Here is a 23,830-nt window from a genome sequence, read left to right as displayed (position 1 = left end):
TATTTGCTCATCAACAAATCAGAGTAAAGACGACTTCCTCAAAAAGGAGAAATCTTGTTTTTGTACATGACATCAAAGACATTATTTTTGTAGCAATTCAGTTATCAAACGTGTGGTCCTTTCACTTACTTTATCTAAGACAGTATGGCCCTCTGGGAAAAAAAGTTGCCCATCCCTGCTCTAAAGCAGACATAGACAAAGAACTGCTCCAGACCTACATCTATATTTTTGCAAAATGCTTCTTATTTAATCATCGTGTTTTACATCTCATAATTCAGGCCTGTCCTTTCTTTGGGGTGCTGTGTAAAGACATCATCATGCATCATTTTTGTGTAAGAGTACGATCAACATTTTATTCACGAGACAAACAACCAGCTTACACTTTAAAAGACACTATGCTGCAGGCAACAGCGCCACTAAAGCATACCTGAAGATCTCCTTCAGCAGTTTGACCTGGTTGTCAGGGTATTTCTTTGCATTCTTCTCCTCTAAGAACGCTCTGGCATAAGCCATCGGCCCTGCGTTCACCTGGAGGGGAGAGATCAGGTGAGGCACAGCAAAGCATAAAGACTTAAATATGAGCGGCAAAGGAACACACACCTTGACGCTGACGCTTCCCTGCAGTTTCAGCTGCAGCCGGATCATGTCCACCTCCTCCATGTTGCAAAGCTGGTTGAGCTCAGAGACTTTGCGTGACATCTCATCAATGGCCACTTCAATTGGGTTCATTTCTGTACTCTGCTGCTCCACAACCTGGATACGCTTCTTCAGGTAAGGGAAGCTGGAACTCGCTAAAGAGGGAAAGAGAAATTAAAATATTTTTATCTTTGCAAACACTGTATGCCTTGTTTGTTCAGAGCAGGGACATTTTTAAGGACTCTACATGAGAGGTTTTCAAACTTATGCATGTTCTGCGCTCCAAGTAAGCTGCTGACCTCCGTTTGAAGTGATTTTCATCATGTCAAACCCTTCTATCTGGAGATATATAGGTTGATGATCAGATGCCTTCAACAAGCTTGTAGACAAAAATAGATGAAGCATCACTGATGTCTTTTGTTTTTTTTTTTGGTGCTATTTCTACAATAACATAGTATGTTTTGACGAACAAATAATAACCCACCCTAAAAAGTCAATATCAAGATATTTGGAAGAAATAGAATTTAGATAAACATTTTTGAAGCCTTCTTACAAATTAATAACATTTTCAGATCTTATTTGTTTTAAATTCAAATGAAATGAGATTTTTACAACTTACATATTTCAATTTGCTCTAGTTAAATTCTCTTCTTATTCTTACACTTCTTTATTGTTCAGTTCTTTATCAATGTGACATTCTTTTGTTCATTCGATTCTTAAAAGTTTACACTTGCCAAAAATGTCTAAGGCCTGTGAAAACCTGAAAATTAGGAACAAACTATATTAAATAAAAGAAAAACAAATTTCTGCAAGGCTCACTGGTTAATATGGTGCGTCTTTTGCACTGCTCCTCCACGTCTCCATGTTTCTTCCCCGACAGAGTGAATGGCGTCTCAAACACAAAGCGGTTGATGTTGTGATGTCTCTCGAAATCTGTCCTCTTGTCCTGCTGTTCTTTCTCATCGAAGTAGGGCACCACATACGTGACCTGAATGTAGGCAAACTTGGGATCCAAGTCTTTCGGATTTACCTGTTGATATTAAATGGAAAAGAAAAGAATAATGAACACACTTTTGCAATTACATTTTACTAACAACCGGCCATAAGACCACAGATAAATGGACAGTTACCTTGTTGGAGTCCTGGATCATCTTGACATTATCTGCTCCAAACTTGTCAGAGTAGAGTTTCAATAATCTCTGTGAGATCTCTGACAGCCCTGTCAGCTTTGGTTCTTTGTAGATGAACTCCTTGCTTTCCTCTTCCTCAAAAAAACCCTAACAGATACACACACACAGACACACACACACAGACACACACACACAAACACTCACTCATTAGCATGAATGTAACCCACACAAGTGTGTGTGCTTAAGCAATGCAAGTTTAATTTTCAAATATTCATGTTTTGCTGTAAACTGCTCATCAGTCTGACATTATGTTGCCCCCTGGTGGTTTCACAACTTGCACAACATTCAGACCACAAAGCATTTGTACCACTTTGTTAGAACAACTTGTGACTAACAGGGTGTTAAGCTCTGGATGGGAGAGTTCTTATAACTTTTCAAAGCACCACTGAAGTCAAAGGTGAATGAGGTTGATTATATCATCTTGTCTGAGGTGGGTGTCACCAGCCCCCCTTGTTGCTGAGGCGGAAAAAAACTTCAGCATTGGAGATTAAAGGAAGTAAAATGGACCACAGCAAGCTTGAGACAAACCTTTAAAGGGTAAGAGCAGCAAGTGTTAATCGTGGTAGAAGGAGAGGAGAGGTAAAAGTGGTTAGCACAGAGGAATATGGAAAATAAAAGACATACAAAACTTACCGCAATCTTGATATAGAATATAATGAAAGGAAGAAAAGAGCAAACAGAGAAATTAAGAACACTGCTCTCCTAGTCTCCTCATGTTTCCTTGATGTTTGTGTCTATTGCCTTTTTTCATTTGTTAAAGAATTTCATATTCTTATCATCATCTTTTTCTTCACTTCAGGGCTCTCATACCATTGCACGGTAATATTATGTGCTCCCTATCCTACAGCGTCAAAGATACAGAACTAACCTGAACGTCACAGTGCTTTCTGAAAGGCATTCATGGTATTGAAAGTATCACAATTACATGGAGAAAAAAACAGTGAAGTAGATGAGTCCATACAGATGAGTACTGTCAGAAACAAGTACAGAACTCACCTGTCCATAGAAAGCTACACGGTAGTAGCGACCGAAGAGCCGCTTTTCTGAGTTCACCACCTCTGTCACCTTCAGGTATGAGCGATGGATGTCATAGTAGAGCTCAGACAGCCTCTATATGTGCACACATAATATTACATTTACAGTATCTCATGGTGCATGCGTGTGTGCGCACACACACACACACACACACACACACACAGACACACACACAAATTTTAAGAGCCAAATGTACCTTAAAATCTCTCCTCTTTTCAAAGACGACAATTATAGGCTTGTTGATATCGGCGATGAGCTCATATCGCTCTGATTTCCACAGGTAGTCCACACACAGCTCCAGCTGCTCAACTAAGGTGTCCTACAAAGGACAGGGAGATTAGGCAGGATATTAGTCTCAGTTTACAATCCAGTTTCAATCTTCTTATTATGAATGCAACTTTAAAAGTTGGAAAGGGCTCCTGTAAACTGTCTGCCTCAATTGCTGTAAAGTTTATTGGTACAATATTTTGGTCCGTCTTAACTCCATCCTTCAAGTTGTATTTTTCTCCGACGCACCTGTCACACATTCTAGCAAGCAGGGACATTTTACAAAACATTACGAATGCAAGAAATATGTTATTGTTTGCCTTTGACTTGATTAACTGAACAGCCATTCACCTGATCATCAGTTTTATTTGTATAGCGCCAAATCACAACAAAAGTTATCTCGCGACACTTTACAAGACAAGCAGGTCCAGCAACACACTTTTCAATTAATTTACACCCAACAGTTCTCCATGAGCAAGCACATCCTGTAATAGTGGGGACAAAATCCTTCCTTCTAACAGGCAGGAACATCGAGCAGATCCAGGCCCAATGTGAACGGCCATCTGCTTTGACTGGTTGGGGGGAAGAGAGCAGAAGAGTGGGGCAGAGACAAAGACAGATAATGGAGGAAGACAGATATGTAGAAGGAAGGGGAGGGACAGAGATAAAGCTACCAATAATAACATCTACAGGTCACTCAAGCTATCAATTTCAGCATAATATGAGCAATTATATGCTAGTAAACAGAATGCTGACGTTAATGCTAGTACAGTACTAATACTGATACTGATACTAAGGGTGGCAGCTTGAGCCTCCTCGGGGCTGCAGCCTTCTCCAGCAGCAGCAGCAGCAGCAGCCAGGCATCTGGGAAATGGGGAAGCACAAAGGCTCCGGAGAAGAGGATGAGTTAGTAGGCCCCCTGGAGGCTGAATAGTGGAGGATTTGGCATCACCTTTGACCTTTTCGGACTACCAATGCGAGTAAGTGCAGTTGACGGTCTGGGGTGTAAGGGTCTGAGGTCTTAGGGTTTCGTGATGTCACATAAACCCTCTTTTATCAAAAGGCACCGCAATAGATGAAGGGGGCGTGGCATGTAGCCGTAATATCAGGAAGATTAAAGTCTGAACTCAACATTCAACTGGCACTGCGACAGATGATAATTTTTCAAAAAGACATTTTGGATGGATATCTTCTCAAAGCAATTTATTGGTTTTAAGCTAAATGAGATTAAATTCAAGGTTTTGTTCAAAATGAAAGGCAAACACTGACCTCAGTATAGGGTGTGTCTTGTGTACCGGTGTCTTCCTTCATGGCACCTTCCTCTTTGACATTTGGACTGATGCACATAAACGCTGCCCAACCCATGGAGAACGACGCTGGGGTTTGAAAAGTAGCACCACATTATTACCAGGATAGGTTCATTTCACGAATATACGGACGCATTTAATTCATCCAATACCAATGTTCTTGTATTAAAAACCCATTTAGACTAAATGCAATTTATGGGTAGTTCTCCCTTTAAGACTTCATGCGATGTACACATCGTTTTAGGTGTTGTTTGTTTTTGTTATTTTGAAAAACAATTTCAACAACAGTATGGCAAATGCAAGTTATTTTACATGGAAGCCAAATGTCTGAACTTTTTTTGTTTTGAATTAATGTTTCTTAATCTGTCTCACAGTTTGTATGTCTAAAAGGGCAAAAATACAAGACATTTTCACAGTCAAACATTCATTAAACATTTTTGCAGACTCCATGAAACTGAAAACATCAGCTGTGAGTGTGATCATCAACCCCAGTGACACTCAACATCTTTTCGAGGGAGACACCAGTGAAGTGAAGGTGAGCCAGTGAAAGTGATATCCTGATAAAATCTCGAAAAAAGGCGACAACAAGTGAAAGTGTGATGTCTTTGTCCCCATCTCATAATCAACACTGTTCACCTGATAGCAAATTGTATAAACATGTCACAGACACACACAAAACCTTGCCCCCCACAGTCCCTTGTTCCTCATCCTGATGGTATGGACCCCCGACCCCACCACCCAGCAGGCCCCAGGCGTACACACTCACTGTCTTGATCTCGGGAGGTAGTTAGTAAGGAGCTACAGTTAAAGACAGGGCTTTCTTCAGGGGACACACTGGACATCCTGGCCTTGTCAGCTCTCCAGTAGCCTGTTTGGTAGGAGGGGAGGAGGAGGAGGAGGAGGAGGTTGACACAGTTCATGTCCACTTTGTCTTTTATTCTCAAGGACTACTAGGTATTGAAATTCTCACAAAGCAGCTGGTTTGCTATGCTAGCGAGTGGCACACAGATTCAAGGCATACAGTGCATGCAAGAAGATGTCAAACTTATTCAGAAGCTGTGGGGCATAAAATTGAGGAAGCATGCACATGAGAGCAAAGACACAGAGGGACATGCTGCATAGAAAGATGGGTGGAAATATTCCTACTGGAAGTCATGATTGGGAATGGTATTTGGATAAAAAGACAGATCTTTATTACGAGTTGGCAGTGACAGAATCCATCTTCATCCCCCATGAGGTTCTTCTTTATATTCACCATTCAAAGACAAGTCATCAAAACGTGCTCAAATCAAAAACACACATCACATCACATCCACCCCCATGACGACGTGAGGGAATGAAGGCCAGATGATGCAGTGACCATGTTAGCTGAGAGAGAAAGCTCAGTTGATAAAAGATGACTGTGAATGGACTTCCTAGTAAAAAGTTACCATGTCTGCAAAGATGCACACAAACAGGTTCACTAGCAATGCATACGCACGCACACACACACACTCACACACACACACAAACAGCATGCTGCTGCACAGCTTGCAAACTGAAAGCAGGAGCATGTGTGCACTAACCTCTCCTCTTTAGAGATTCAGCAATCAGGGCTGAGATGTGGATGTAGCACATGGCAGCCTGAGGGAAATACAGACACGTTACCATCATATTAAATTTGTTGATCTGATTTATTCTTAACAAAATTATTCACAGATACATCATACTCATGAATGAAAGCTCAATAAAAGACATTTTCTTAATTGATCTTAACTAATATTAAGGTACTTGTGAAGCAAATTTCCAATACTCCTTCAGTTTTTTTCATTTCATTGTCATTTTTCATTGATATTTCCCAAAACCTAACATTTACTTAGTAGGACATTCTTAACCTCAGAGAGATCGCTGTTGCGGACGTGGACCTTGGCCATGCTCTCCAGCCAGGTCCGTCGAAGCTCAGGGGTGCTGGCATAAGAGTTGGCCAAACTGTACTGAAGATCCACCAGCATCTCTGGATCCTTCTCATGCTCCTTCATTTGAGCTGTGGCCATCAGAACCGTCCTGATCCGCTTGGTCAGGTCTTTCACCTCAGCTGGGAATGAAGTGTTCTGTAGACAAGTTTTATGAGTAATCATTTTGATGTCTACAAGTGTCAGGAACATTATATGAAGTAGTGACAATGTAGGTGTGGGATTCAGCGATACGACACTATTACTATTCTTTACTAAACTATACTACCATTACGATACAGTGACACACAGTATATTTCAAGACAAGTATTGCCGTCCCTCTACAACCAAATGCGGCCTCTGTTCCTCCGGGGAATTGAGTCAGTGGCCCTCGTGTTGGTAGGCAACAAAAAAGACTGTTGCACTACCTGGGCACCCATAAAGCAATTAATCATCTACATTATATCATGACGTCTGAATAACTAGAAAAAAAATAAACCTAAAGGGCTTTACAGTATTTTGTGTAAATTTAATCAAATCTAATAACAAAAAGCATTTCTGGTAGGATGTGGGGTGTAGCGCCTTCAGCTGTCAGGACAGCGCAGGGATCACGCCTGTATCCAATGAGATCTGCGCAGGAGTTGAAAAAATATTTATGCATAACACATCGTATCTGAAACACCCTTTAGATGTAATACTAAGTGCACAACCTTAGCTTACTGCTTTTACAACCAACACACAGAATAAACTTTTCCTTCTCCTAATACAATTTTGCATGATCATTATTGATAAGAGAGCTGCAATATAACATTAGATTACCTTGAGTGGCGCGTCGCCATTAGCAAAGTTATTAATGATGGCAAGTGACTGCTGAAATCGGGAGCCTCCGATGCCGGCATCTGCTATTAACTGGCTCACTGCCTTGATAACCTGAGGACGGAAGAAGAGTGAAGGATGAGTCTTATCAATCATACATGATGGAAATAGTAGATCTGTAAGTCCTTAGGTGTGACTGACCTGAAGGTGTGAGCGGACTATTGACTTGCCCTTGGTGAACTCAAAGTTTTTTCTCATGAAAAAATAAAGCAGGGCGGCGGCTTCCGTCTGGGTGGAGCTGGATCGATGGTTACAGCACTTGAGGATTTCGTAACACAGACAGCCACACAGGTCTGCCTTACCCTGGAAAAATGCACTAGGGAACTACAGCAAGAGAAAAAGAAAATATTATGTGTTATTTGCGACTGTTTGGAGTGTATCAGTGTGTGTGTTTATGACATGATTATATAGAGGACCTTTTGTACAAAGAGCCTGAGTGCTGCAAAGACATGGCGAAGAGTTGCGGTTGATTGGTTGATCTGAAAGAAGAGCAAGTAGGTGTCCAGCACCTGCTTCATCAGTGCATTCTGTCCATCATCCAGCAGCAGCTGCTTCTGTAATATAGTAGATCATATTCCACAATCAGGTCTTCAATAGAAAGGTTTACAGTGAGGACTACAACAAAATTTGAAGTATGGATTTCATCTTTAGACAGCATGGCTCGGAGGTTCATTGGCCAAATGAATGAACGAGTCTATTTTACCATCTTGCCACCAGGTGGCAATAGAGTGTCACTTATTAAACAGAACAACAGTTCAAAGTAAGACTGTGGCCACCATAAATGCAAACACTGTATTTACAAGAAGGTGCGTGGTACAATAGAATGTACTTTTTCATTTTTAGAGGAAAATACCCCTGTTTATTTTTCTTATCTCCTCCGAGGAGAATTCATTTAATTACAATTTGTTTGTGTGTCTGCAATATTATCCAAAAAGAGTGTAATCTTTTTACTTTCATTCATTTCTCAGGAAATATTACATGGACTTTGATGACAAAAAAAAATCCAACATATTCATAGTGATGATATCTGCAGATTTGCATACTAGAAAGGACGCCATTAGACCTGGCGAGTCTGTGTCCCATAAGGCCCATTCAAGTTTTTGTTTGGTTGTGTTTTCATCGAGATTCAGAAAAAGGTTACTTTACTGTTTGATTTTACAGGAAGAATAATATTGGAGAAAAACCTAGAGCCACAGGATTATCTACTGGAGCCAGTGAAACATGAAAAGAAAAATTCTGGTATAACCTTCAAAATAAATGTCTTAATGCCAAAACTCTGCAACTACATCTGTATGTAATATCTAACTGAGCCCAGATTGGACATAATACAACTGAACTATTCCGAGGTTTTATGTATTTATTGCAGGCATATATCATCAATCAAAATAAATTCCCCTTGAAAAGTGAAAAAACAGATTATGTGTGTGCATGTGTGTATGAGACATGGAATGTAGTTTTAAATTGTGATAAAAAGGACCACAGACCTTGTGATGGTGAACAAAGAGCTCTAATACATCCAACACGGTGAGCGCCACCTCAGTAGACAAGTTTGCCTCGATATCTGTGGGACTCAGTGTGTCCCCATCCTGAATATTCCCATCTGGAAACACAATCAGGTTTAAAACTCAATGACACAGAATTTTATGTTATCTAAGTCGAGTGTGTGTGTGTGTGCGTGTGTGTGTGTGTGTGTGTTACCTGTCTCCATCATCTGCAACAGTTTGGGGTTGGTGAGAGCATTCTTGCCCCTGATGATGGGCATGGTTTGGGACCGAGCATGTCGATGACCTTCCCCTCCAGATGATGCCATCCTGATAGTAATAGCAAGGATTACCAGCTAATTTGTACTCACACATTGTGTACAAAATCACCTTGCAGTAAATATACTACAAAATCCTGGACAATAGAGAGCAGGTATCCATAAATCCATGATTTGCTGTGACTCGGAAGTCTATTAGCCCTCGGGAGACAACAACAATGGTCAAAATTACATAGGCAGGTATGAGGAGGGGCATGCTGAGAACACAGTTACAGTGTGTAACATGAAAACACAGAGTGGCCACATCAATGATGGATTTACACGGGACACACAATGTTTTTTTTGTGATTCTAAACTGTGCTTTAGTCATTTTCTGCATTTGAAAAAGTCTTTAGGTGTAGGTGTAAGTCTTTAAAGTCTTTAGGTGTAGGACAACTTCAGTTAAGTGTCATCATGGCTGAAGTGTCATCGATTACCATTGTGGAAGGAGACTTGAGGGCTGAGAGGACTGGGAGGGATGGTTAGAGACCTTCAGGGTGCCATTGGCCTGGGTTGACTGAGCCAGCTTTAGTGCCGCCGCTAGCTTCCTGTTCACGAGCCAATCACATAAAAGCTAACATTGGTTAGATTAGTTAAGACCAACATTATTTGAGTGATCATCACTATCATGGCATGATAGTCTGAGCCTGAAATCAATAAAACTCTGGAATGTTAAACATTTTGCGACATGGCCTTTTTGCGACCTTGTCACAATACTTTCCATTTAGGCTAAAGATATGCTGAAAGCACACAGGAAGAGACTGATTTGCCCTTGCTGTCGTGAGAGGAGCTAGCGTCAGACAGACAGATCAAACAGCTCACACAGAAAGGCGATATGAGCTGACAAGCAATCTCTCAGCCAGATGGAAAGGTTAGTGGCATGGCAGACTCGATATTTTTTTTTTTACCATCATTAGTGTTTTATTGCGTAAAAGTTACGTCAATTCTTGGTTTGAGTGTTAGTGGCCATTAGAGGTTGTTGCCAGCGTAAATGAACTTAGTAACTTGATCATCAACATGTTCTTCTGATGCTTAAATGAAGTTAGATCACATCACTGCCAGTCTAGTAGTGCCTTCGCCGGCCAAAAGAAAGACTCCTGTGTATGTAAGCTGATCAATACATGTCCAGCCAGTCATGACGTAGGATAGAACTAGGATACAACATGCAACATCAATGATGCAAATGACAAAGATGTATAAAGGAAACACATACACAGTCGTCCCAGCATGTGTCTGTTTATCAATTGTGTAAATACAGAAGCGAGCACTTGATGCAACAGAAAATCCATTAATGTGTCGTCACACTGACAATCCATTAACAGCAGCATGTACAGAGGGGTGAGGCATGCAACATAATGGAGACTAAAACAGCAAGGTCAAACCTAGTGAAAACATTACAATTAGTTGATATTTATCTTTTAACTATGCAGTATATCTGAGAATGAGTCAGAAATGTGGTAAAAAAGCAAGAAAATGAGACTCTCTGAGGTAAGGCAGGATCTGTAAAAAGAATGTCTGGGATTACAGTGATGCATCGTGACTTGTTGTCTAATGGGTTGGCTGTCTCCCTTGCTAGCTTGCTGGATACACACTGCTAGCGTAATTCATCACTCCTGCACTTCAATGGGTGCCCACACTGAGTCAGCCAAGCATCAAAGAGCTAACAGAGAGAGAGACACTGAGACAGACACAATCGTATGACTGTGAATCCCCCACGGCCTGGTAAAACAGACGAATGTTAAGCAGTTAGCAGCCCCAGACAACTACGTCTGCTAGCAAGGCTCCTTGCTCAGCCTATTGTTGATGCTTCCACACAGTAAAGCTGTGTGTTCTCCCAGCCTTTTGTTGGCTTACATCTCAGCATCTTATTGCTGAGAGGAAAAATAGGGCTAATTTAATTAGCTGGGAGGAACCAGAAGATGGAGGAGTCTAGCAGTGCCAATGGCTCAGCTCCAGTAAGAGTACACAGACGCAGACACACACACACACACACACACACACACACACACACACACACACACACACACACACACACACACACACACACACACACAGGATAAAAACCCCCATCCTAGGCTTGCCAACTACTACAGTACAATATACAGCAGTGCTTCACTCTCAACAGAGAGATCCAGGGGTATCACCCCCCTTTACCTCTTTCCACCCTTGAAGCTCATCCCCTGAGTGTGCACATGCATACAGAACACATATTAGTACTTCTGCCTGACTGTGTCTGATGCATTTATTTGTGTTTGCAGGTGTCTCTATTTGCACACATATGCATTCATGTGTGCGTATGATTATATGAATTATGTATCAGGGTGTGTGTGTGTGTGGGGGGGGGGGGTGGGGAAGGGTGGGGGTGGGGAGGATACAACCTCTGGCTGTCATATATATGTTCAGTTGATAAGCAGCCTCTATACATGCAGCATGATTGCAAGTGCAATTACATGAGAGGAAAGTGAAGCATAGCACACACTTACCTTGCTATGTTGCGTTTTCCCATAAACTTGAAGTGCTGAAGACACAACCTGAGGAAATGGAAAATGCAAAAATATGTTGCTTTGCTTATATTTTTTAAGTTGAGATGATAAATTGAGTACTTGTGAAAAAAAAGAGTTATATCACTACAGTCTAGATGCTGACACAAACAGGAAACAGAAATGTGATTTACTGAACTGTTGAGTGGTTGGGGAGCTTTCATTGGAATTTCAGCCCCTCTCACTTGCTGTATCATTACTTTCATTTCCAGTCTCTATCTCTGTCTGTCTCATTAGTTTCTGAATACTCACAGTATCACTAGTCAGCCTAGAAGGAACTGCAGTCACACAGTCATACTTACTCTAATATCTTAAAGAAGTCTGAGATCTCCCGGTGAATGGCCCTGTGCCAGTAGGAAACCAGCACATCTGGAATAAGGCAACACAAGAAAACATGTTACACACCACGACAGATTTCTAGTGTGCTGGATAATTCGTGGTCAGGCATTCATTCAACTATTGGAGTGCATGGAAAAGACCAAATAATCAATGTCAAGGGTTAATTCATGAGTTTAATTTAGCCAATAACATCAAATAAATCTAAAATATGTGGAAACACGAGAAAAAAATACTTCAAATTTTCTCTGACAAGGGTGTGTAAATGTCATGTATGAATATCTGTAAAATGTTCTCCCTTACCCTCAGATATAGTTTTCATAATGTGCAGGAAGCACATGAGGAGGCTGCGGGTCTCTGCCTGGTCCAGCTTGTCACAGCGAGAACCGTAGCCTATCAGGGACTGGGGACGGGCAAACTGATAACACCCCCCCCCCCCAAAAAAAAGAAAAAAAAGAAAAAGAAAAACAGAAAATGGGTCCAAGATAGATTCAAGGTATCAGGATCAAAGTTGTGTATGTGCACGTGTGTGTTATAGCAAGAAGTTCATCCATCCATCCATCCATCCATCCATCCAGCTTATCCTGCTAAGGGTTGCAGGAGCAGGAGCCTATCCCAGCATCCTTCTGGTGTGAGGCAGGGTTCACCCTGGACAGGTCACCAGTCCATCACAGGGCCAACACATACAGACAGACAACCATTCACTCTCACAGTCACACCTACAGTCAATTTAGAGTATCAATCAGCCTCGTCCCCTCTTGATGTCTTTGGACTGTGGGAGGAAGCTGGAGTACCAGAGAGAACCCACACAGGAACAGAAAGAACATGCAGACTCCACACAGAAAGATCCTGTGATGGAGCTGGGGCTCAAACCCAGAACCTTCTTGCTGTGAGGCAACAGTGCTGACCACTGCACCACCGTGTCACCCAATCAATTCATATGTATCAATAATGGGTATTTCAATAACAAATGGAATATTTTTTGACTAATATTCATATGGTGTCAAACAAAAGTCAGTGTTTAGTTAATAATATAAATATATTATATAATAATATAAAAAATATTGAATATAATTTTGTGATCATATATACTGTGCAATATGATATTAGCGCTAAATTACTTATTGTACATGTAGAATGAGTTAGATTAGTTCCTTAACTTATTTATTAGCATTAACCCTGAAAACAAGTCAAACCAAATCAAAACAATATTGCTTTTCCACACTCTTCATTGTCACAATAAAGTGAAACCTGCTATTAATGTCTCGTTTAAATGCTCTAAGCATTTAAATGCGAATCATCTTCTTGATAACATCCCAGGTCCTCCCACAAGAAAACTAAAATGTACATGAACACAATTAAACGGGAAGAACAACTTCCTCACTCATAACCTTGGAAATCCCATAAATGCAAATTTGTTACCAGTTTAAATGGTTTCTTTGGTCTAGCACATCCCCTCCACCAAGTTTTATGAACATTGGCCAGGTAGGGTTTTTTTTTTCTTGCATAATCTTACTGAAACTTCAATGGCAGAGGTAAACACAGGCCCTGTGGGATGTGTTATAACACAAGGTGACAAAAACTATGTATTATCTCTTCCTTTTTCACCTTCTCACATCCATCCATCTTCTCACTGTTCCTGTCACTGTTGCTAGGGTTGGAATCCACGCTGATCAGAGAACCCCGAGAGTCTGCCTGGTTACCCGTAGCAACTGCCAAGGATGAGAAAGCTGGAGGGGGGGGGGGGGGGGGATCAATATACTCACTCAAACCTTTTAGTATAGACAAAAATGTATGGTGCTATAAATTCTCTAACACCTGTGATGGAGTTTAGCACTTCTTTGGAAAAGGAAGCATCCACAGAGTTGCCATGGCGCGTGACAGGAATTACACCTCCAGCCACTCCACCTCCCACACTCAGGTCATCTCGAGAGCCCTAGTAGTAGGACAGGTGTCAGAAGTGGACTTGATGCAGATTTTTTCAACCTGCATCCTCTTGTCTTACAATTCATGCAATCCCTTTTATTAGCTATTTCAAGTGATCATTCCATCTTCGGATTTAGACTCTTACTTGATCGCTAGAGATGAAGTAGATGGGGAGGTCTCTGAGGAAGAATCGAGGCATGTTGTCAAGGATCAGGCCATACAGAGGAAGGTAGAGGGATGCAATTCGCGCCTGCTTCTCCTGGAAAGGTGTTTGATCAATGAAGTGTTAAGGAGAGTAAGTCTCAGAATAGTAATAATAATATAATAGTAATAATATTCTGGTTTACATGAGAAATTGGAATTTCCGAGTTACAATTTGGAATTTTCACGGGAACCCACCCTTCCCTGAGGTAGGATCCCCAGTTATACACAATCAAAACACATCAACAAGGATGAAGGCATGAATATAAGCACTTTTGTCTTATTGTGTCTTACTAAATCAGTTTTACACACAAAGCACAGTATATCTTCTATATATAAACATGCTGCTATGTCTTCATGTGCAAAATCCAGCGTAGAGTTGTTCTCAACTCGTACTGTCGACAGCTGAGACATCAACTAGCTGTTTTTTCAACTTTCCTCGACTTCTTTGACTGCAAGATGGTCAACTTGGTTGTGAACAATCACATGTTAAAAAGTCTATATGTAGCTGTCTTTTAAAAAAAATCAACGCTATCTCGCTGGTGACAACTGCTGTTCAAAAGCAATAAAGGCTTTGCTGCTATAAACTGTTAAGAAACTGCCACTTAATATTCCTGATCAAGCAGCGAGCTCACAAAGAGTCAATTACTGCTTCGAGCACTTTGTGTTTAAGATATTTTACATGAATGTTGACATCGCTCTGGTCTTTTAGAGGTGTATAATAAAAAACAGCGGTGTAATTACTTATATCCTGCAAAAAAGAAAGAATTTCTTTGTATTGGCTTTTTGGTCGCTGCACACATTTGGCTTTGACTCACAAGAGCCATTCTTGGTCCTGAATACTGCCCTGTTAATGTGTTGTGGTTGGCAGAGTTTGGTGAGGGCAAATTACTGATTCAATGCGATACGGACACTTCCAAGCATTCATTAAGACATCTGGTCAGCTGCTCACAGCTGCTACAATAACTCAAATGTCACTCTGTAATGTGTTTATGTGGAAGAAATTCTACTTTGGGCTTTCTTCCCATGTGTTCTATCTACCTTGGTGGCATAGCGTGCATCGAGAGAGTGTTTGGCCATTAGAGTCTTCAGGGTAGCCAGCGCCAGGTGCCTCAGGTCCTGCTCGTCCTGAAGTGCCAGCCCCAGTTCCCGTAACAACAGGCCAGTCAGGAAATGCTTCCTGCAGAACTCTCCAGTCAAGTTGTACTCAGGCACTGACACTGTGATGAAAGAGCACAAGCAACCTTCATTTTTAAAACTGTGCAGCACATGATCACAAACCGCTTACACGAGTTTTTAGAAGAAAGCAAATAATGCTCCAATCTTCCATACATTTTCATTTTTATAATTCCACTTTAGCACACACACTGTAGCAGTACAACACACAAAGGAATGAGGGCACATATTTACCATGAGTACTTTGTGGTTCTGGGGATGCATGATCTGATATGGAAAGATTAAATGAGAAAGAAATGAGAGAGAGAGAGAGAGAGAGAGAGAGAAAGAGAGAGAGAGAGAGAGAAAGAGAGAGAGAAAGAGAGAGAGTGTTAATAGACAATGAGAGTGACTCAATGTATGATTGTTAACACCTCAACACTGCATGAGGGTCACTGAGCTCCAAGGAATGGACAGTGCTATTACCTGTGATACGAGTGGAGGGCAACGGCAAGCTGAGAGGGATGTAGTGTTCGTGGTTACACACCTCCCGCAAGAACTCAAATTTCAGTTCGCACAAGACCTATAAGACACAAGACTTAGTACAGTTGTACAAGTTTATTGGTCACAAAATATAAAAAGGTGTGCAATTAAGGCTGAGTTAATGCACCCTTCTACCTTGCTGTCAGTTGCTGTGATCATGTTAATGTAGTTGCTGATCAATTTGAAAGTGAATCCTCTGTCCATCAGAGTGAAGCATCGCTGTAGGGAGAATAAAATTAGTTATTGAGAGGGAGGGCGAAAGAAAAGTTACAGAAAAGAAATGGGAAAAAAATTAAAAGACAAAAAGTAGTTAAAAGATATTTATCTTTAGGCTGTTTTTTTGTATTGATCCATCTAAATGAGATTTTATGAGCTTGTAACCACTCTCTCTTTACATATAAAATAAAAAGTTAATGAAATATTTCATACAAATTCAGTCCGACCTACAGAAATAAAGAGTCAAATGATAAACGTGCACCTTTACAAAAGCGGCTACAGCTAAGTTGGCACTGCGTGTCTCCTCTGTCAGGTCTTTGTTCTTCCAGAAGATGTGTTCAGACACCGTCTCCACCAGAGTTTCCACACGACTCAGGTAGGATGAGGGGAACCGCTGGGGCCTGGGGAGCTGCACGACATGAACAGGGAGACAATCACAAACATGCAAAAAGATAACTAACTAACTAACTAACTAACTAACTAACTAAATAAATGATAAAACAATCTTCTTCATTTTATAATTCATGGTCCATTGTAAAGTTGACTACCTTGTTTTTGTCAGAGTCAACCAAATGCTGGGCCATGGACTTGACAATCAGTTCAAAGAAGAACCAGGAGAACTGAAAGACAAGGACATTTGTTGTTGTTGTTGCAATACTTTATGTCTAATCAAGTCCAGCATGAAAATGACAGCACATGTGATTTTCTTTGACAACTACATCACCATCCTTTGGGAAAATCAACATTTATGAAGGATCAGTCAGCACAAAAACCAAGTTTCCTCTATAAGTGTAAATGAACAGGAGAAGTCAGACCTTAAGAACGTTCCTGACAGCTGCCTGTTCATTGCTCTTCAGGTCAAAGGTCATGCCCTTGGCCAACTCCTCGTGGACGGTCCTGAAGCCGTGGGCCTCTGATTTGAAAACATACTGCACACATGCGCAGAGGTAATCAAATGTGGTTGCAAACATAAAAACAATAAAAACACTACAAATACATGTGAATTAATTCAGTCCATTAATGAAGCAACATTAATAAAAAAATGGACTGAATTAAATACAAAAGAAAACAGGTATTATTATTGCACACACATTACAGTGAATTGTTCCTTCCTCCCTCATCATTGTGCACATACATCAGCAGACATGTATAAATCTGTTCCAATCTGTTACTATAGCAACTGTAGCCCTATTAGCTATACTAGTCCTCTATTCCTACCTCCTGCCATTTGTCTCTGCCACAACCTCTTCAAGTTTTCCAGCAGTTTCCCTTTATTATGGCCAACATGAAGCAGGTCTTGTGGTTTCTGCTGCTCTCTTCACTAATTTTCTCTCCAATTTTCCTCGCTTAACAAACATGCCTTGTGTTTCTCCTCTGACTCAATCCCCGTTTTTTTCCTCTTCCTCTCCCTTCCCTCCCTTTGTGGTGTGTGTGTGTGAGTGTGTGTGTGTGTGTGTGTGTGTGTGTGTGTGTGCGTGTTCACACAGTGTTCTGGGCACGCGTCCCTAACCACACTCCTTCTGGCCTAAACAAATACAAATATACACACGTATGAACACAAAAAGCACACGTCTTTATTCACAAATTAAATTGTCTCCACAATCTTTCTGCAGATTAAAAATGGAAAATAAGAGCATCTTCTTTCTGTGCTCACACACACACTTATCCTAAAGTATATAAAAACACACACCTTGTTCCAAGGATGCTCCCTAGCATCTTACACACACACATCACCCACTATGCTACAGTGAAATCCTACCTTGATATAGGAGTGCAGATAATGATCCAGGTTCTCTTCATGGCACTTAGCAACGATATGGACCAGTACTCTGAAAAAACACAACAAAAAATTCAATTATTGAAGCAGATTTTCTATTTTTTGATTTTTTTGGAGAAATTAATTAATCTGAAAAGAGTTTAATGATGTTGTACTGTCACATTTACTCTCCAAAGTGAATGAGTGCCAATGACTACCTGGTGGTGGCAGTAGTGACCTCATCATTGTCATTCTGAGTCAGAACCTTGAATAGCTGGTTGAAGAGCACTGGTAGAAATCTGATGATCACTGGAATTTTCTCCATACTTAGGAGACCCTGGAGAAGCATGGAAGGAAGCGTAGGACGAAGAGGTGGACAAGGATGAGACCAAGAGAGAGTGTAAAATAAATCAAACATGAAGTATTAAGACACATAGTCGGACATCACGCTGCACCGATTAGACATATAGCAGCCATTCTTGAGTCTGATTTTTCTATCAGTGACTTTTCATGAAATCTGAGGGGACACATTTTCTCTGACCTTCAGGCAGTTGAGGAAGTTGGAGGTAGGAGGTAGCGAGAGGTCCAGCTCTCTCTTCTGGCACTGCTGGAAGAATCGGTTCAGGTGGGGGTCCTGGCACAGAGAGGAGAGTTCATGAAAGTCAGTTCAAAGAGTTGTGTTGTTCCATTTGAACACAATGTCATGACTTTAGTCCGTGTGTCAGTCTCAGTCTTCACTCAAACAATTGTTTAATGGTAATCCAGAACTGAGACAAAATATTAGAGTTTGACTGTCTGTCCAGCATTTCTAATATGGATTATCCTTTTTTTGAGGAACATGCTTTATCTGCATTAGCATGTTTCTAATTTTTCCTGTAAAATTCAAAATATAAAAGCATCCATTTTGTAAACTCTTTACAGGGTATATTTGGCTATTTTTTCCTCAGGAGAATTGAGGGTCCAGAAATAGACTGTTAGTGATCCATAAGGTCAAGTTCCTTCTCTGCATTAACCGGGTGTGAACCAGGGACACTTTAATTCCCAGACAGCCACTCTTACCTATGGAGCTAATATTACTCTAAAAATGGATAATGTCAAATTTGTACAGATTTTGAAACCTCTCAATGCAAATTGTAGTTTCAGGTTTCAGAATAAGTAGTGAAACTGAAACCGGGTAAGCCAATTAATCGTCTAATCAAACGATTGCTGTAAAATAACCAGTGCAATCTAGACCAGGGCTGACTGGGCTCCTAAAGGACCTGTTTGGCTTCTTGCACATGCTACATAATCTGTTTAGAATCACTGAATGGTCAAAGTCTTTTATTCAGTTTTACACAGACATTCTTCTCTCATTCTAATCATGCTAGACTCTGCAGCTCTGATAACAGCAACGGTCAGCATTTTCATTTAGCGCTGGAGAGTTCTTCATTTTGGCTCATTTTAACAACTAACTATTTCTGCATCTGTTGCACAGGAGGAAGAGGTCCCTCAGACACATCCCCAGTCCATCCCAGAGGGTGAATAAGAACCCAGCTATTCTTACCTGAGTGTATACTGTGGAGACGACGTTGGTTGAAACTTTGAAGATGGCCTTCGCTCCATCGACCCATTTGACATCTGCTCCATTCTGTAAAGCAGAGACACGAGGACAGTGAGAAAATCAGCAGCCTATGTTCAAACCACTGATTTACCTCTTAATATCTCCCACAAACGTATTTTGAAGTCAGAATATCAGTTTATCTTATATTCATCCACTCCTTGCCCTTCAACCTCCCTCTCACCTTGGTGTTGCTGGCTTCCTTGATGGCCAGGTATCCAGGGGGCAGGTTACAGGAGACGGAGATGTTGAACTCCTGAGATGACACACGGCCTTCTTTGAGGAGCGGTAACCATGAATACCCCACTGAAAAGGTACAGACACACACAAAACAAAGATGAATGAAACATAGACCTCCCGAAATGACTTGGAAAATGAAATTAATTTAATGTTTCCCAAAATGACAGAAGATACCTGGGGTCTCCAGGGCTTCTTTCCTCTTTGCATTTGTTTTGGCATTAATGTCACAGGTGACATGGTAGAAGGAGAAGAGCAGATGATGCTTTTCATGAAGTTGGGTAGGAAGCTCAATCTTCACCTGTTAACACAATGGTGTGTATTGTTGTTTTGCCCTAGTATATAGAAGGGGTGCTGCAAATTGTTAGGTTGTCTGTAAATGAGTCCATGCTAAAGGCTACGAGCTAACGGTTTTTATCAGCTTTCTTAACCTCATCGTAGAAGTCAGGGTTCTGTGAGTGATGCAGGACGGTAGAACAGGCTGCTGAGGTGAAGACTGGACCTCCTGGCTTGCCATAGATGCACTAGAAATACAGGAATAAAAAAACAATCAAGACGTCATGCTCAAGCTTTTTTTCCTATCATATAAAAAGCAAAACCAGAAAAAAAGTCAAAAACCCCAATAAATGTTCCATCTGCAAGTTGTTAGATAGCAAACTACCTTTAAAGGTTTGGCAACCTCTTCGTCTGAGCTGCGAAACTCCACATAGACTGCAAGATTACGAGCCTGCGAACAAAAGCATCATTGTAACATTAATAATTGCACACACATTAAAAACAGCAAGCGATAAAAGGACATGAAGTATATAAAATCCCTAAGTTTGCTGGAAGAAATTGTATATCTGATACTTTCTTGGTAAAGGTAATGTGCCCTACCTTGGCAAAGCTCTTCTGGCTGTCATATTTGAGGTGCTTGGGGTATACATAGATGTGGTTTTTGTAGACACGATGGGGCTGGGTGAACTTGGTGGTGTCCTGGACAAACTCTTCCACTTCTACTGTTGGCTGGTGTTTGCTCAGCTCCTCGAAGGGCTTCACTGGGACATACGAGGATGTCACACAGTCTAAAAACAGAGAGAAGATGGAGTTAATCACATGCCAGAGAAGAGAAATAGAGGAGGAAGTGAGTGAAGAGTGTTCATACTAGGTTGCTCCATTGGAACATAATCGACTGCGATGTCCAGAGTCCCAGGAATTGTCTGCAGCTTACTGGTCTTCTCAGCCCTGCACGCACACACACACACACACACACACACACACACACACACACACACACACACACACACACACACACACACACACACAATGGAATACAACTTTTAGGGCTGTCTCATAGAATTCTATGTGACCTACTTTTCCAGTGAAGCCCACACTTTGTCTTACCTTCTGTACTCAGACACAAGCTTTATCAGGTCATCCGAGGAAATCTTATTGCTCTCCTGTTTGAAGAGAGGTGAGAAACGAGACTCTCGGTCGAGCGCCCCATGGTTGTCCTTAAAAATCGACCTATTACACATAGAGACACAAGCTTTAGATTTTGGGTATTGAAATAGGAGGAAAACCCAGCTTCTCATTAGTGGTACTGACCTGACAGACCAGGCAAACGGCATTCTGTACTTTCCCAGTTTGCTACAAAACTGTTTGTTGGATTTCAAAATCTTCTGAACAGTCTGTGACGATAAAGAGAAAGGTGGGCAGAGTGGAAAATATATCTTAATTTTTTATGCAATGGGATGTGACAAGACATAAATTCAGGCAGAGTGACATATCAGAGATGGTTTAACACAGTAACTCTGGCTGCTGCTTGTGTGATCTACTTAGTTTAAACATGGACCAAATTGAGCCTCGCCAATGGGGAAACCCGCTACTGGCAGTGGGGCGAAAATGTCCTACTTGATACGATCTAAGGGAAAAATGAATTTCAAAACTATTTGACCTGACTGGCATTAAGTGATGTAGATAAACTTCGGTCTTATGGGAAAACCATTTCGTAAATGTCATGCATGTCAGCTGTGAGACAAGATTAAACCATTTCCTTTACATGCCCAACAGTGTGGCTATTAGCCATTTTCCAGTTTGCTCCCAAGCGATAAGGCAGTGTAAGAAGTTAAGCTCTTCGTGACAGGAAAATGAAGACTACTAAATAATGTAGGTATTAATGTTAAATCGTCTGTGAGTATGATAAAGACAGTGACTTTCTGACCTTGCTGGAGTCTGTGTTTTTGATGTAAGGTTCGGTGCCACAAGCAATATTTCCCATCAGCACCTTCTCCACTCTGGCCACCATCACAATGTCTGTGTGGGGGTTGGTCACTGAGAAAATTGCCTGCATGAGATAGGCATATTAGAGTTACTATATATGGATGGGATGAATGAAAACAAATATCTCAACCACACTATACACTGTAATCACATGAAGAAAGCAAACTGTAGGTTATACTTGACCTGTTTGGGAAAGCAGAGCCAGTGCTCCAAGTCCAGACTCAGATGACAGTCTCCTGCTTTCTTTTCTGCAGGAGAGCACAGACCGTTCTCCTGACCTCCAACCCCTGGACCTGGACTGCCTGTTCCATTACTGACGCCTCCCAACATCTGACGCACCGCCTCATGATTCAGGTCTACATGGAAGTCTGCAGATACTTTTCTCCCTTCTCTAATATCCAGCAGTGCTAATGACACGAAGAATGGCTCAATCTAGTGGAAAACATCAGTGATTATTTGCGCTATAACGGTAACTCAAGAAGCAGTTCTCTACAATTATTATAACGCTTAAACTTTCACTTCCTCTGATATGCTTTCACAACAATACATTTTTGAACTGTATCTCGTGCATTAGAGAGGAGAAGGTCTCTGCTTGAATATCACAGGAAAGAAAAGTATGAAGAAAATATTAAAGCGGTTAAAGATTAACACTGAATGGTGTTTGAACTACAGTCTTACAGTGAAAAAAAACCCCATTGTGTGTTTGAAAGGGGTTTTTAATGCTTACATTAGTGACCGGTTCAGTTTCGTTCTCATTAACGCAGCCCTGCAACATCAGGTGAAGCGATCGACAGGTTACCATAAACCGTCTGCCAAGCTTCTCCTCAAATGGACGCACTGGTGAGTTTTCAGTTGATGAATGTTCTGTTCGCGGGCTCCTCAGTACCTGCCATTCATGAAACGCACATACTGAATTTAAAGGAAAAACAAAGTAGAAATAATCAATGCACATAAAAGCAGATGAAAAGCTACATACAGGAGTGTCGGGGTCTAGAGAGAAAAGATTTAACCGCTCTTCTCTCCTGGCAGAGCGTATCCCCTCATCTGTCTCAGAGATATACTGGGAATGGAGAATACACAAAAAGAATTAATAGATAAATATCAATTATATCAGGAGAAAGAGTAAACTGTTCAGACTTTAAATGCATGAAAGAGAACACTGTTGGTTTTTTCTTTTTCCTTCTAAATATATAATATCCCAGTGGCTATACAAGCACTGAGAGGAAAAAATGTATGCAATGGAACATTTTCAGAGCCCAAAAAGCTTTGTGTAACAAAATACAGTCTCTAAGCCTGTTTTAATTTAGTTTGGTTCATAATATAGTTCTCTCCATTATCCCGGGTTTAAGAAGAGGCCTCAATGTAACTATATACATCCCGGGAGAAACGTTAGGAGGAGCAGAAAAGAAGATAAAGAAAAAATGTTGGGAGCAGTTACACTTCTTCCTTTTTGTTTTTTGACACTCTCAGGACTTTATATTTGAAAGTTGAACTATTTGTCGTTTTGCTTGTTTATTTGTTTTTTCCGAATCACATCAGGACATTCAGATTCATCTCCTTCCCCCCACAATGTTCTTTTTTATTTTTATTTTTTACTACTTTGTTTATTTCATAGGTATTTTTAGCATTGGACAAAATCTTAATACTACATTTAGTATGTCATGACATTTTCTTTTCTGATATATTGATACACTAGAAAAAATATAGATGATTTTAATAAATGGTTTATGGCATGTGTGTTTATGTAGTAATGAGCAACTGATACTCTGCACTTTGCTGTACATTTTTCATTTCGGGTGTAATACTCTACAAAATTGACACCATAACGCAGTAAATAAATACATAATTCTTGCTTTTGACATTTTAGGGGTATTTGTTCCTCTTCCGTTTACTGTGCCATAGATTATGCCAGAAATATATTGATTATTACAGATTTTTAATCTGCTAATCTGCTAATTTTGTTGTTGTATTGTTACTTTATGTTATGTAGGCTCATTCATGCTATCATAGTGACATTAGCG

At 40.8% G+C, this 23,830-nt stretch overlaps 1 protein-coding gene across 7 annotated transcripts in view; it reads right to left on the bottom strand.

Annotated features, from left to right (window-relative positions):
• dock10 (dedicator of cytokinesis 10) overlaps positions 1–23,830 on the bottom strand; it is a 71,536-nt gene that overhangs the window by 1,688 nt on the left and 46,018 nt on the right. For 4 of the 7 annotated variants that reach the window (XM_086216214.1, XM_086216212.1, XM_086216216.1 and 1 more), the window contains exons 10-54: positions 22,786–22,869; positions 22,537–22,695; positions 21,993–22,241; positions 21,751–21,873; positions 21,135–21,217; positions 20,931–21,053; positions 20,692–20,771; positions 20,424–20,611; positions 20,209–20,274; positions 19,979–20,071; positions 19,725–19,848; positions 19,495–19,616; positions 19,257–19,340; positions 18,255–18,347; positions 17,932–18,050; positions 17,717–17,786; positions 16,773–16,886; positions 16,506–16,577; positions 16,220–16,366; positions 15,877–15,960; positions 15,685–15,781; positions 15,454–15,486; positions 15,085–15,263; positions 13,988–14,101; positions 13,735–13,852; positions 13,525–13,646; positions 12,220–12,334; positions 11,883–11,949; positions 11,524–11,571; positions 9,478–9,588; positions 8,941–9,053; positions 8,727–8,842; positions 7,659–7,796; positions 7,384–7,566; positions 7,186–7,296; positions 6,310–6,525; positions 6,001–6,058; positions 5,202–5,303; positions 4,398–4,504; positions 3,058–3,180; positions 2,823–2,936; positions 1,767–1,913; positions 1,456–1,666; positions 601–791; positions 428–528 (exon numbers count right to left, since the gene is read on the bottom strand). In XM_086216214.1, the coding sequence (XP_086072340.1) occupies positions 428–528; positions 601–791; positions 1,456–1,666; positions 1,767–1,913; positions 2,823–2,936; positions 3,058–3,180; positions 4,398–4,504; positions 5,202–5,303; positions 6,001–6,058; positions 6,310–6,525; positions 7,186–7,296; positions 7,384–7,566; positions 7,659–7,796; positions 8,727–8,842; positions 8,941–9,053; positions 9,478–9,588; positions 11,524–11,571; positions 11,883–11,949; positions 12,220–12,334; positions 13,525–13,646; positions 13,735–13,852; positions 13,988–14,101; positions 15,085–15,263; positions 15,454–15,486; positions 15,685–15,781; positions 15,877–15,960; positions 16,220–16,366; positions 16,506–16,577; positions 16,773–16,886; positions 17,717–17,786; positions 17,932–18,050; positions 18,255–18,347; positions 19,257–19,340; positions 19,495–19,616; positions 19,725–19,848; positions 19,979–20,071; positions 20,209–20,274; positions 20,424–20,611; positions 20,692–20,771; positions 20,931–21,053; positions 21,135–21,217; positions 21,751–21,873; positions 21,993–22,241; positions 22,537–22,695; positions 22,786–22,869 (5,312 nt within the window). The remainder of the gene's footprint in view (positions 1–427; positions 529–600; positions 792–1,455; positions 1,667–1,766; positions 1,914–2,822; positions 2,937–3,057; positions 3,181–4,397; positions 4,505–5,201; positions 5,304–6,000; positions 6,059–6,309; positions 6,526–7,185; positions 7,297–7,383; positions 7,567–7,658; positions 7,797–8,726; positions 8,843–8,940; positions 9,054–9,477; positions 9,589–11,523; positions 11,572–11,882; positions 11,950–12,219; positions 12,335–13,524; positions 13,647–13,734; positions 13,853–13,987; positions 14,102–15,084; positions 15,264–15,453; positions 15,487–15,684; positions 15,782–15,876; positions 15,961–16,219; positions 16,367–16,505; positions 16,578–16,772; positions 16,887–17,716; positions 17,787–17,931; positions 18,051–18,254; positions 18,348–19,256; positions 19,341–19,494; positions 19,617–19,724; positions 19,849–19,978; positions 20,072–20,208; positions 20,275–20,423; positions 20,612–20,691; positions 20,772–20,930; positions 21,054–21,134; positions 21,218–21,750; positions 21,874–21,992; positions 22,242–22,536; positions 22,696–22,785; positions 22,870–23,830) is intronic. The other 3 variants (XM_086216217.1, XM_086216218.1, XM_086216213.1) reach the window with 3 other exon arrangements.

Source organism: Aulostomus chinensis, chromosome 10 (genome assembly GCF_037954235.1).
Source record: "Aulostomus chinensis isolate RoL2024-O1b breed Wild chromosome 10, RoL_Achi_v1.0, whole genome shotgun sequence".
NCBI lineage: Eukaryota > Metazoa > Chordata > Actinopteri > Syngnathiformes > Aulostomidae > Aulostomus > Aulostomus chinensis.
The sequence above is the reverse complement of the archived record's forward strand: the minus strand, read 5'-3'. Positions and strand labels throughout refer to the sequence as shown.